The 14,752-nt window shown below is 38.4% G+C and overlaps 1 protein-coding gene across 4 annotated transcripts in view; it reads left to right on the plus strand.

The window, feature by feature from the left end:
- Positions 1 to 7,345: 7,345 nt before the first annotated feature.
- The window catches only part of SMAD2 (SMAD family member 2), a 40,371-nt gene continuing 32,964 nt past the window's right edge, over positions 7,346 to 14,752 (plus strand). For all 4 annotated transcript variants that reach the window (XM_054397964.1, XM_054397965.1, XM_054397967.1 and 1 more), the window contains exon 1: positions 7,346 to 7,581. In XM_054397964.1, coding sequence (XP_054253939.1) covers positions 7,346 to 7,581 — 236 coding nt within the window. The remainder of the gene's footprint in view (positions 7,582 to 14,752) is intronic.

Raw genomic sequence — 14,752 nt, forward strand, 5'->3', positions numbered from 1 at the left:
CAAAACCACTGAAGGAATACTTCAAGCCGTCCTATTCTGACCTGAGTTAGAGGAGAGAAAGACGGACACCATCTTAATTTCTTGCGTTCTTCATGTATTTACGTGGCAGCAGGATTGAGCTTCTCTATTTTGACAAAACCGGGTGTCGTTATTACACGTTTTCGGGGGAGCAAGGAAGAATTAGCACTTCTGGACTCTCAAAAGGCAACTTTTTGGGGGGGGGGAGGTGTGGGTGCAGTAGAAGTGAAATGTCTTTTCTGTTTTGCTGAGTGATTCAACTAGAATGTATTCTGTCTGAAAGGGAGAAGACTGACTCTTGATTTTTAGTTTAAACTTCACACAGAATTCAGGTTTCTTGAAATGCTTGTTTTATAATTTCTCTAAGTCTTAGTGGCTTTGGCTTAATATAGGAGACACATGCACTACTGCATAAGCTATGCCCTTTAAAACTTCAACTCTCGATACTGTTCAGCCTAATGTAAGGTCTTGATGATGCCTCAAATAGAGTGTGCTTCAGTTAATGTTACCTTACTGTGAAGCCACTATTATCATGGAGATGCCTGTGAATGGAAAGGTCTCATTTTCTAAAAGATCTGAAACATTGCATACTTGGTGAAATGATAAAATATCCTGTCTGAATTTCAGGATTAATGGAAAAAAATTGCCGTAGAAAAAAACAAATCACAGAAATGGGACTGAAATAGGGAGGAAACAAGCTTGCAGGCTCTTTCAAACACCATGAATTATTTTCCTCAATCTTCTTTCCTCAGCAGCTTAGCTTCTGTCCTCTTTGTTCCAGAAGACCTCTTGCAAATGAAATTCCTCTAAGCCAAAATTCTTCTAGTAAACCCAGGAGATATCAAGTTTCTTTATTTCAAGTTTAAGATGTATAGGCAGACTGATATGAAATATGTTGCATAAGACTTTAGAATAAATTAACCAGAAATCAATTGATATTTTTGGTAGCACCAGTGTGTTTATAGTATGTTCCAGACACTCAGGAAGGGAAATACTCCTTTGAAGATTTTTAGTCTTAATGTGCTGCCCTTAAAGTTTTCTTCATATTTTATGCTTAGCTATTGCTGGATCATGGGCTTAGTATTTAATACTTGTTCCATAGATTCATAGTAGAATGGAATAATAGCAGACATAACTCAAACTGTGACTTTAAAAGTTGCCAACTATGACACTGACCAACTATAGAAACGTGTGAATAAGGAAACAAAGATAGACTAGGGGGCAAAGATGAAACAAATACCATCTAAATTAGGCAGTTTTTACGTTTTCCAGTTTTACTCTTTTGGGAATCCCTATGTTCCAGCAATCTGAAGAAACACTTGCACCTCTGGATAACAGTGAGTACTCATTGAATAGTCAAAGCCTCATGTTTTAAGGCACAATCCAGAGCATGTGGAAAGCGATAAAGTAGTGGAAGTTGTCTGCTATGTATTGTACTGCTGCTTTGATATTAATAGCTCAACTATAGTTGAACTCAGAAAGGGGTCTTGAAAATCTCACTGCAATTACTCAGAGTCCCAGTGTGTTGTAGTGGAAGTTGGAAATAGTATACAGCAAGGTAAAAGATTGGATCTGGGCTGTGGTGTTCAGCCTCTGTAGGACAGTACAAAGTGATGGCAAAGTACAAAGACTGTGAGTACACAGGTTTTGAAGATGGTTGGCTGTAGACCACAAGGAAGTCACAAGAAGTGTAATGCAAGGAAGAAGGGGTATTACTTTAGCATCTATGTAATCTGTGGCTATTTTAGCACTGTGGAAATCTTTCTCAGAGTGTTGGAAAAGGTTTTCCATGTGTGTTTGGGAGAAAAAGAAATTCTTGTGGGTAAAGGAAGTGTACAAAGAAAAAGTCTAGAGAAGTGTTTTTTAGCAAGAGGCTAGTGTCACCAAAACAGCATATGAGAGGGTGATTCTTTAGGAGCAAAGATCAAAATTTCCTATATTACTGTAGTGAACTGAACTCAAATTTACATCTGATTAATTGAAATGGGATTTATTGGTCAAAATAAGATGTAACAGTGGTTTCTAAGCCTGTTATTATAAGCACATTGTCAGACTGTCTAGGTAGGTAGTCAGAACCCAATGGAAATAGAGGACTTTTCATTTTTCATTTGAGCCCATGCCAGATATTCAGCCGCAGACATGCTGTCTTCCTATCTCCAAACTCCTCAAAGTGTAGATCTCCATCTTTGTACTTCCAGTTGAAATGTTGAGAGCTTTAGGATAATATGACCAAAAAGGTAAGTGAAAAGGTAACCATAGTCTAATAGAATTTTTCTATGGTCTTTAGATCAGTCGTTATGCAGTTTCTTCAAGTACTTGTGATGTTATTGAGGTAGTAAACCTTTAAGGCTTGGCATCTGTCAAGAGGAGATTCCTAAACTGTATGAGCTATGTCCAGATACTTTCTTTGTGACAGGAGGCCGATAGCCCTCTACCTGAGGAAAGGATGTGATTCAAATGTACAGAATTGTAAATCTTACAGACAAGATGAATGCAAACAGTTCCTCAGCAAAGCTAGTAGTAGTAGAATGAGAGGCACTTTTGGAAGTAGGAAAACAATACATGAAAATAATTAGCAGTGCTTCTTTTAAACAGTGGGTAATTAAATTCTGGGGCTGTCCACTGTAAGATGTTATGGAAGCAGATTCAGAAAAGAGCTAGATGAATGTGTGAACAACAGATCTGTAAGTGGCTGCTGAATAAGTGGGAATGTAGCCTTTAATTCCTGCTGTAACAGTTTCAGATGCTAAAGGCTTATGAAAACAATGGCCTAAATACAAGAGCCAGGTTGATGTACCTTCCTTGAGTGGCATGTCCTTTTGGTACCTTTAGAGATGGAGCACCAGGCTGTATGCATTTCTTCTCTGACCTGGTAGAATATTTCTTGCTAATTATCGCTGCTTTCTTCTTAAATAATTTGCCTGTATCCAAGTTGCTCCTAATTCAACCTAATCATGCCTTGCACTTCGCAATGCCTCCTCTAGGCTTGAAGCAGAGTACCACTTTTGCATAAATTAAAGCTGGCTGAAATACTCTTCTGTGAGTACTCATCACATTTGTCTGAAGTATTAAGCTGAATGAAGTCCTGCCCTACTTGTGTCACATTCTTTGTGCTCAGCCTTTGAAAGTTATGGGGCCACTACTGGAATACTTCAGTTTCACAGGTTAGCAGATCAACCTGTGTGATCTGACAGCTTCTGCTGAAGCTGAATGATCACACATCTGCAAGGGAAAACCTGGAAATTTCTGATTAGTTAGGTCTGACCTTAGAGGGCTTGGGAATTGGGAAAAAAAAGGGGGTTGGTTTGGTTTTGTTTTGTTTTTTTTTTTTTTTTATCTGAGTATTTAAAAATAGTATAAGAGTTCAAATATAAATAAAAAACTAAATGTTTGGGGTTTCTAAGTTTGTGCTGCAAGAATTAAATCATTCAACGTGCAGTTGAAGCATAGAGGCAAAAAGAAGAGTACCAGGGAATACAGAAAATTATTTACAGATCAGTGTTATGTCTTAGGGGAGACAATACTGCAAAACTGGACACCATCACAAGAAGTGTTATAAAGCTGAAAAATTGGATAAAAGTATTGAGAAGGTTTAGAGGTCTTGGAAGGATAGACAATTTCCCTTGGTGTCAAATGAGACTATACTGGAGTGTATTTTATAAGGCTGACAGTCAAAGGAATACTCTGGAGTGTTGAAAGGTGCCAAATTTGAAGCCAAAGAACAGCAAATACGTGTAGTATGTGTTAGTGAGCTCCATAAATGGAGAAGAATTGGTGTGTGAATAAGCAAAGAGAGTGGAACTTGGTTGCCTGTGTCTTTCAACATTGAATTTCATGTTCAGATATTTCATCATCAATGCTAGCATTTAAAACATGATCTTTGAAGCAGAAGAGGTTATCCTCTCAGATTTGGGTCTTTTTGAATTTCTTGCATATGCCTCTTAATCATCTTGTTGGCCTTGCTCATAAGTTAAAGTGTTTTTATAAAGCTCAGTGACTCCTGTTTAGTCTTTCAGAAACCTTGTGTGAGTGGGTTTTTATAACAGCAGAGGCCATGTAAGCCTCCTGTTCCATCTCTGGAGCTACTGTCTATGTTGGATTAGGGATCTAATGTATTTTGCTTGCAGGCCTGCACACAGTTCCAGATGTGCAAGGAGTATGGCTTCTTAGTTTGGCTTTGACACCAACATAACTTACATGACATGCCTAGGTCCAATATCCAGCTATGCAGTCAGTGCTAGCACTGGTGTTATAAGACTGAGGCCTGAGTCCTCCATCCACACTTCTGTGATTCACCAGATGTCAGCTTGAGTTCTTACAGTCCTGTGAGAGAGCTGGGGCAGCTCATTAACCTGAAAGAACTAAAAAAAGGCCCTTGATCAGCAAAACTCCTCACAGATCAGTTATTTGATTACAAATCTGAGTCTTGTGGAAACATACTGACACTGGTGCTGAGGTGTGGTGGAAAGAAAGAAAGGAGACCTGGGCTTCCTCTGGGAGGAAGCTGTTGCATTGACTTGGCTCTCTATGAAACTGTTCTGAGTGTTGTAGTCAGTGTTTAATTTGAAAATACTGGGTATTTAGTTTCTTTTTTTTTGTGTTTGTTGCAGCCATGGCTCTAGCACAATGCTTTGCTGTAAAGCCTACAGTCTGAAATATTTGGGACAATTCTGTAATAATGTAACATTATTGAAAGAATGTAAATTCTTTTAATGTTAGAATCTTGTGTGAAAATGAATGAGGGTTTTTTTGGTGGGTTTTTTGTTTGTTGGGTGTTTTAACCAAGGCCTCTACTGACAGGACAAGGAGTAGCAATTTTAAAGTGGAAGAGAGTAGATTAGATATAAGGAAGAATTTTTGGTTTTTTATTTGATGGTGGATGCAATGAGACATAGGAGCAGGTTACCCAGAGAAGTTGTGGATGCTCCATTATTGGAAGTGTTGAAAGTTGCATTAGATGGGGCTTTGAGCAACCTGATGTAGTGGAAGGTTCCCTGCCTATGGTGAAGCATTTGCATGAAATTATTTTTAAAGGTCTCTTACTGCCCAAACCATTCTGTGACTTAGATTATTTGGTATCCCTTGCATAAAGCTACTAGTGTTATACTGGAGTTCCTGTCAGTTGCAACCACAGTTTTCTTGATCCTAGAAAATCACATATCCTGCTTTAGTCTTTTTGGTGCTCTCAGTCTGGTTTGTGAAGGTATAATTTAGTTGAAAGTGAAATAGCATTTCTACTGAATGCTCTGGGTTTTGGAAATTGAAAAGTTATGCCTTAAAGTTACCTGTAGAATATAATTTAGTGTTTGACTTGTTGATGCTCACTGAAACTGCAAAGATATGACAAGGCATAAATTAGCCACAAGTACTCTAGCCTGAAGTGTCCTAAGTAAACCATGATGTTTTGCAGATGGAAAGTTTTAGTAAGATGAGCTTGGTGTATTTTGAATAGTAGTGAGGAGTGTGCCTGTAGAGGATGGAGGGGGGTGTAGGCTGCCTCAAAAGCTCAAATCGAGTAGCCTGATGATAGTGGTAGCTCTTAGCTAAAACAAGGCATTTTCTGCTGATTGGGCTTACTTGCATAGCTTGGAAATTTCGTAACTTTCTGAAGTTCAAATACCCATTTGCTGCCTGGAAATAAAGTGAGTTTTCACTTCATTGCTATACCTCTATCCATAGGACCGTTATGTCCTCAAACAATTTCTAACAGTCTGAAGTAATATGGTTGATTTGGGACTTACGTTTTAATACCTGAAACTAGCCTAACAAAAGGTGCAGAAACAAGATGTTTTCTCTAACACTTTTAAACTATTTGAAGTGCTAATTGCAGTGAACGTTAAACATAGCTCAAATTTCAGTGTTCCTTCTAATCTTAATACAAGCATCGTGATTAGGTAGATGTTACATAAAGAAAGGCTTTCAAAATTGAAAACAGACAGCTCTACTACTCAGGTGCCTGCAAACTAAGATTTTAAGTATCTTTTAATTAAAACGATCAAGTCTTTCAAAAATTAAGTAGTGCCACTTGAGAAAATTCAGTATCTGTAGGCTATTGAACTCTAGACTGAAAGATGAGGAAAAAAAGCTTGTTACCAAGCTTATGAATGAATTTCAAATTGGTATCCTCAGTGGAACAAAAATTGATAGTTATTTAAAACATGACAAACAATGAGAAAAAGCTTGTGAAATGTCTGGTAGTTGGAAGACTTCTGTCAAGCTATAATAACTGTGATATTCGCAGTATCACAGTATATCAGAGCTTGGAAGGGACTTCAAGAGATTCTGCCAGAGCAGGATCACTTAGGGTAGTCTGCACAGGAATGCATCCAGGTGGGTTTTGAAAGAGAAGCAGACTCTACAACCCCTGTGGGGAGCCTGTTCCAGTGCTCTGTCACCCTCACTGTAAAGAAGTTTCCTCCTCATGTTAAGGTGAAATCTTATATGTTCAAGTTTGAACTCATTGTTCCTTGTCTTATCACTGTGAACCACAGTGATAAGACAAGAACAGAGCCTGGCCCCCTCCACTTGACACCCACCCCTCACACATTTATAGACATTGATCAGATCCCCTCACAGTCTTCTCTTCTCCAGACTAAATATCCCCAGGGATCTCAGTCTCTCTTCATAGGGGAGATGCTCAAGTCCCCTCATCATCCTCATGGCTCTCTGTTGGATTCTCTCCGGCAGGTCTCTGCCTCTCTTGAACAGGGGAGCCCAAAACTGGACACAGTATTCCAGCAGTGGTCTCAGCAGGGCAGAATAGAGAGGTAGAAGAACTTCCCTAGACCTGCTGGACACACCCTTCCTAATACATCCCAGGATCCCACTGGCTCTCTTGGCCACAGGAGCACATTGTTGTTCCAAAACACAGTTTTGCTTGTTAAATTAATTTGGAGAACATGCATATATGTGTATGCAATTTGTCAATCACTTTGTGGAACATTTTAATAAATGACTGAAACCAGCCAGCCTAGGTGCAAAGCTAGAGTCAAATTAATGTCTTGTGTTTCCTGGGGCTGGCTTTAGCCAAATAACACCTGAGAAAAAAAATTAAATGTCTAATCCAAGAGTAGTCTCTTCACTAACTAGTCTGCAGCAAAGTTGCATTTTAATGTTAATGATGAAGTGCCTAACCATGATTCAGACTACTGCCTAGCTTGGTTTAGGATGCAGCATCCTGTGCCATTTCATAATGAAAAGCCCTAAGCAAAGATATTTGTTTCATGTGAGACCGCATTGCTAATATATCTGTTTTGGTTTGTGTTTTTAGGGATCAGACAGGAATTGCTTATTGATTGTTTGCTGAGCATTCTGTCTGGTGCAAGTCATGTCATCTATATTGCCATTCACTCCACCAGTTGTGAAGAGACTTCTGGGGTGGAAAAAATCTGCTGGTGGCTCTGGAGGAGCTGGTGGTGGTGAGCAGAATGGTCAGGAGGAAAAGTGGTGTGAAAAAGCAGTGAAAAGCTTGGTCAAGAAGTTAAAGAAAACAGGACAGCTGGATGAGCTTGAGAAGGCAATTACAACTCAAAACTGCAATACTAAATGTGTGACTATACCAAGGTAAGTGCTGTTGTGTTTGAAATTCGCAACCATTTACAAAATGACTAAATGGATGTTTAGGCTATCCTGTGAATAAATTACTAAAAATTCAGTTGCATGCTTTTGATTCTTCAAAATTTCTTTAAAACATATTTTGATTTTATATAGTGCTGACTTAAAACTGAATCACATGCTTTGTGAAGTCACAGTTTCTAATAACGTCTTCACATTACCACATAAATTCCAATTTGTGTGTATTCTGGTGATGCCTAGCACAGCTTATGGTTTGTAGCACTGCTTTATGTTTTTATTTAATAACTGTAATCAGAGAGGCATACTTGAACCTGAACTTCTACTTAAAGAAAAAACAACCAACCAAAAAAACCCCACAAAAAAGAACCACAACCTAGTTTTTCCTTGGTCAACACCTCAGTCATCTAATTTTCACTTTTATCTGGTAGTTTGATTTAAATTGTACAAGCTGCATACATTCTCCAATTTGAAGTGGAACTTTGGATTTGCAGACACTGTCTGAAAATCAGTTTACTTACTGGAATTATTACTTGGTTAATGAAAGTGCTTTTTTAAAAAAATCAGAGTATTTCTAGAACTGTTGTTCTGCTCCTCATATGTATATATGTTTGGGTGAATGGCTTGCATTCTACCCCTTTGACTTTCTCAAATTAAGTCATAGGAACTGCAGTGTTAGAGGCAAGGGCTATGTTTGTAAGTATAATGCAGTCTGCTTTCAATTCATGTGGTATAGAAATCCCACAAAGGTGCCCATGCAAGCTCACGGTATGCTAAAAGTATCAAATTGCTTCACAGGTATGTTTTTCTGTGAAAAAGAGGATCTGATGGCACAGGAGTGTTCTGGGTGCTTAGCCCCTCAACTCAGAATAATTTCTAGAGGAAACATCTAGTTTGACATCAATTTCTATATTGACACATTCATCCCAGCTGCTTTTAAATGTTGCATTAATCATAGTGCAAACTAGATTTGACTGGTGTCAGTAATGATTTCCATATACTAAATGTGTTACAGCTGTTATCTGATAATGGTTTTAGCATTCTCTTTTATATTTGACACAGCTTTCTGGGAAAATCATGAGTATGCTCTGAATGAATGACCACTTTAATTCTGTTTTCTCTCTTTTCTGTTCACCCTTTGTTCTAATGTTGCCCTCTGCTTGTATTTTCTTCCCTAGAGCCGTCCTTCTGCTTTCTTCCTTTTGCAAGCTTGATAACAATCATAAAAAACCCCCACAAACTAGAGCTTTCTTGCCATAGTGTGTATCAGGAGACTAAGACTGAAACCTGTAGGGATATCTATTTCTTGACATGACATGTCTCTATGTATTTGGCAAGAGTTTACCATGACAGAATACTTTATTTGGAATGCATTTTGTATGACAGAAGCCATACAAAGATTCACTTGATACAAAAAATGTGTATCTAAGTAGTAGAGAGATACACTTAAGAGTATCTCTAACTTTTAGAGAGACTTTCTTGGACTTTTCCTGCAGAGGTACTAGGGCAGAAAACATTGCTATTTCAGAAGAATAGTTGTCTAAATTTAATTCTAAAGAGGATATACAAACAGTGTGCTAGTACTGTTCACGTAGAGAGGGGTCATTCTACTGCGTGGCTCCGGTGAGACTTCACCTGGAGTACTGTGTCCAGCTCAGGGGCTCTCAACACAAGAAGGACATGGTCCTGATGGAGAAAGTCCAGAGGAGTGCCACAAAAGTGATCAAAGGGCTGGAGCACCTCTGCTGCAAAGACAGGCTGGAGCTTGGGGCTGTTCAGCCTGGAGAAGAGAAGGTTCTGAGGAGACTTTATAGCAGCCTTCCAGCACTTGAAGGGACCATACAAGAAAGCTGGGGAGGTGTGGTAGTTTACAAGGGCATGTAGCACTAGGACAAGGGGCAGGGCTTTTAAACTGGAGAAGGGCAGGTTTAGATTGAACATTAGGAAGAAGCTGTTTACTATGAGGATGGTGTAACACTGAAAGAGGTTGTCCAGGGAGGTGGTGAAGGCTGCATCCCTGAAGGCATTTCAGATTGGTGGGAGTCTGAGCAACCTGATCTAGGAGGGGATGTCCTAACTTATTGCAGGTGGGTTGGACTAGATGACTTTTAAAGGTGTCTTCGAACCCACTGCATTCCATTACTCTATGTAATTGTTTTCGTAGTCTTTGAGTACATGTAAGTCTTGTATGGCCTTACCTCTTAAAGTAGATGTAGAACAGGTCTGTTACACTCTCTATAGCCTTCGTGTTGTGTCTGGGCTGTGATGTACTGTTTTCATCTGTCCTACAGTGAGCTATTAAAAGGACTGGACTTAGATTTTACTTTTCTTGACTACCTTAGGAGTAAGCTCATACCTAGAGAGATCTTCAAGTCATGTTGGCTATTAGACAAGGTTTAATTTTAAATGAGGAAATAGCTTTGTTATTAATGGGTGAGAAGATGCCAGGGTTGCCAGCAGTGCAGCCAGTTGGCTTTTGGACTACTGATATTTTTCACTTTGACAGCAGTAGTCCAGATTAAAAAAAAAAAAGGCAAATGTCAACTCAGTACTGTAATGACTTCTGGTGGTTTTTGTTCTTGGATTTACTAAGTTAATGAAACTGCTGCTTGAGACCCACTTTAATGAATGCCTAAAGATCTGCAGATCAACAGGGATAAATAGTAAAGTTATGAATTTGAAACTTTTTTTTTCTTCCTAGTCAGCAGGAAATTTGAGGTGCTAAAATGCTGAGATGTAGTTCTGATGTGACAGCTGGGCTAAATTTCTAAATGTTACTCTGCTTGGGAAGGTGGGTTTATGTTTGGGTTTGTGTGGGGGTTAGTTTTCAACTAGCTTTAGATTTATTTACTAATATTCTAACTCATTGTAGATACAGACAAATGTTGTGGGATGGTTCTATTTCCCACATTATTGTTGCATTATTCTCTTAACAGAAGTTTCAGTTGTGGTTTCACAAGTTTGTTTCCTGTGGAAATTTGCAGAGTTTGATACAATACTTAATTCCAGTATGCTTTTTCATCACAAACTTAGTGACTAAACACCTACAAGCTTTTCTCAAAACTGTGTGCAGCTTGGTCAAATTCTGAACTAAATTCAGAAATCTATGTAAATTTTGTCATTGATATTCCTTCAGAGATTAGGATTGTTCTGTTTCTGCTCTGTTCATCAAGGTGACTAAATACTAAGTGAGCTTGATACTGTGTGCACAAGGCAAAAGCTGCTCATGTGGTAATTAACACAACTTTTTACACAGACTAACAGAGGTTCTGAGAAAGCAGAAGCAAACAGATGGAGTGGGTGTTGGCACTGCACAGCAGGGGTGCTTAGCTCTTCATAAGTGGGTCAGTAATCTAGAGCAGAGGCTAAATAAGTACAGGGGTCCTTTTGACACTAGCCTTCTAAGTAATTTGTAGTTATCTTGCTGAATCCTCTCAGCAAGCCAGTGTGATTCTAATCATATAATCCCTGTGTATCCTGAAACTAAATGTTAGCATGTGAGTTCACTTTTCTAAAATGCACAATTAATTTGGTAGAATTTAAGATACTGTCTTTATGCTCTCCATTGCAGTTTTGACATGTGGGGCACAGGAAGCAGTCAGTGAAGAAACACAGCATGGGCGTTTTCATATGTGTCTTCTAATGGAACAGGTTCTTCCTTATTAGTATGAATCGTTCTGTCGAAATAAACACTTCATAACTGGTGGTGGGTGAAGTACAAGCCTTTAACAAACCAAACTGTGCTATGAGTTGAGCAGTCAGCTGACACATTCATAGTCTTAATTACTTAAAAAAGTCTTTTCAGGGTTGCCAGTACAGAGTATTGGAATACAAAGCAGGGAAACAAATCACTAGTTTCAGTGTCCCAGTATTTTGATGTGATCGACTGTGTGTGGCTTTTCTGTCTTACAGATATGTTTCATGCTTTCTTCTTCCATTTTTTAAGGAAAATGGCAGATGCTTTTGTAAAATGCCTGGAGATGTACAGATATTAACAGAATATAGTTGGGACATGTTTGGAGTAGTGTTGAACTGGACCCTTGTAGCTCCTATATTTTTAAAATCTAAAAAAAAAAAATCTACAGTCTAAAACCTAATGCAGAACTGACTGTGTCCTTCCTCAGCTGTGACTGGGTACATCTGTATCACAGTTTGGATTCTGCTTCCATGCCAGTGTTTGGGTGACATGACAACTGTATTAGGGCTTTATCTTATATGCAGGATGAGCAGTAATGTATATGGACCTATGTATATGGAGTACTACTCAGGTACAAGCCATTCACTCATTTTCAGAAGATTGCATCTTATGATTTGCTTTTACTTACCCATTGAGCCCAGAGAGCACGGCTGTATCTAATCTTGCTGGCAGCTTCACGCGCAGCCACTGATATCAGCTGCGTGACGCAATACTGATCTAAGGCATATGAGCTATCCCAGTTTAGAGGTGCACCTTTTTCTTTCAATATACACAGGATCTCAGTGTCTCCAGCTTTCATTTTTTTTGAGCAAATACAGCTTTCGTGCATGCCCTGAGTAAGACTATTTGTAGTTGGGAGGAAGGGGGTGAATAAAAAATAACAGTATACCTTTATTTTTTCTTTCCATATGTTTGTGTACTCATCTCACCGCTGTAGAAAGGTTTGATACAGCATCAGATAACTTCCTGATTAATAACTTAATGAACATTGTTCTTGAACAGAAAGTTTTGTTGACGTTAGTAGGAGTAATTATATTGGAGTTATTACGTAAATTTGCTATTGAAACTGTGAAACGGTGCTTAACACTCAAATCTTAGCTTTTATCAGAGATCCTGAGTTTTTGCAGAGGAGGTAAATTTTATCACTGCTTTGTATTAGAGCAAACTAAAGTGCAACAGCAAAGTGGTGTTAAATGTTGATGAAAAGTGATCTGACAGATTCCTGAGTGAAATAAGATTTTAAGACCAACTTCCTTAAATCCTGACTCAGAGATTCTTTGTTGGGGTGCTAGTATTAGGAGGACTTTAGAGTCTTGGGTAAAATGCAGCAGTTGCCTTTGCAGTGTAGAGAAGGCTAATACTGCCATGAACCCCTTGCTTACCAGCCTGCTGTTCCATTAGAGTTTTAGAAGCTATCTGAAAAATGTTTTTTCTTGCTTAACAGTTGAATAGGTATGTAGAAAATGTAGTCTTACTGTGCTCTCTGTCCTTCCTGCCTAACATGGGGAGATAGCACCTATGCTACGATTCCTGTTTTTTAGTAGCTTATTCTCGCTTTGCGTTCTGTAGCCTCCCAGTTCTGATGAGAGAGGTAGAGGGTCTCAAATCCTGACATTATTTTGGAGAACGATTCGTGGAATTTACAGTCAGCAGTTAGAGGTAAAGAAAAACCCTACAATGGATTCCATGGTTTTGTGAATACAGAAGATTGAATGGAGAGTTGACAGCACAAAGCAGGTAGCTACAAGTCAATCAGTTAGTTAGCACTGAAATTCAGAGCTACTTATTGACCAGTTTCACTAATACTAGTGTTTTTTTGACCTTGTTAGAATGAAATGGGAATATTTTAAAGCCACATCTTTTGCATATCTTTCACTTCAACCAATTGTGAAGGTAGCTTTTAAAACTGCTATCATGCAATCAATACCTGATTCTTCTTGGGAAACAGTGTAGTGATTTAAGCATTTGTTCAGAATGCCTCCTTAATACCACTTTTCCTTAAAATTAAAGTATATTAGCATATATTGACTGCTTCTGAAGGCTGTAATGTTTTGTCTTGTTTTTTTTGTGGAGCAAAAATCTACCCATACAGGAGTTTTTTATCCATGTGACTTACAAGCCTAAAAGGCTGCTCTTTATGTTAGTGAGTAATGCTGTGGACATGGGACAGCTTTTCTTATACTTGCTTGCTATGTCAAATAAAATCCAGTACATCTTGCTTTTGTTGTATTTCCAATGAATTTTACAAGGATTCACATAGTTAAAACTTCAGAATCTGGTGAAAGCTGATCAAACATGTGAAGGCAAGACCATTTGTCAGTCATTCTCTAAAGAAACAATTTTTCTAAGCTAGTGTTTTCCCTTTTCTTGCTTGCCCTGCAGCACTTCATTTCCTCCAGTGAGTTAGCACTATGGATAAGATAAGCAGCCTAGATATAGCTTGCAGCACATGTTAGAATTATTTCCAGAACTCTTTTTATTAGGCAATACAGTCTTCCATACATGGAGCTTACTAGTTCTGATAAAAATGTCTACAAAAGAGTTAACAGTGGAAGTAAATGGTGCAAAGAAAAGCCCTTTTTAAAGATGGGTCAACTGGGTTGGTATTGCTGTTTCAGAACAAACAAATCTTTTAAAATTAAGACATTTTGATAGCTTATTTCCTCACATAATGGAGTGTGATTTCTGATTTAGGTGTAAAGGGCAGATGTTTACTTGAATATAATCTGTGCTATCAGTTACCTTGTTTTTGGTTTTGTGTTGTTTTTAATTCCTTAGTAATATTTGTCAAGAAAATTATCACATAGCTGCATGCTAAGTAACTTAGCTTTAAGGATGTTTTTGATTACTAGTGGAGCAGATTTGTCAAGCTAGAATAGGTTGTTATCAAGCTTTAAGATCTTTTGCTGAAATAGGTTACTCCAGTAACCAGACAGCAGTACAGAAATTTTTGTTCCTACCTGAGTTAAAGCTGGAAGAGATAGGTGAGTTGAACAATTGCATTGAGGGGAGGAAAATCCTCTGAAAAATGTTGAAGTGCCCAACATCTGCTTCTGAGATAGGAGCAAGTTAGTTAAGATGACAACAGGAGGCAATTACATGGATATAGTAGATCCTAAAATAACTAACATTGCTATTCAGACAGAGGTGAAGTATGTTTTCTGGGAAAAAGCGTGATGCTGGCAGTTAGTTTGTAGCAGAGCTGGGATAATTCACTGTTAAAGTGAATGAACGCTGATTCTTAATTATGGTTCACAAGTTGTGAGGTCTGCTATTGTGTAAAGAACATCCTCAAATCATATACCATATTTCAGTCTGGATGCGCTCACTTTGTTCTGCATTCACTTTGTTCTATAAATGTTTGAAGACTATAGTTGAACACCTAAAGCTTTCTAAAGTAAGTGTAGAAGTTTAAGGCAATACATCAGAATACACTAAAGCACAATTTTTATTGCCGAGATTACA

This window comes from Indicator indicator, chromosome Z, assembly GCF_027791375.1.
Source record: "Indicator indicator isolate 239-I01 chromosome Z, UM_Iind_1.1, whole genome shotgun sequence".
Classification (NCBI taxonomy): domain Eukaryota; kingdom Metazoa; phylum Chordata; class Aves; order Piciformes; family Indicatoridae; genus Indicator; species Indicator indicator.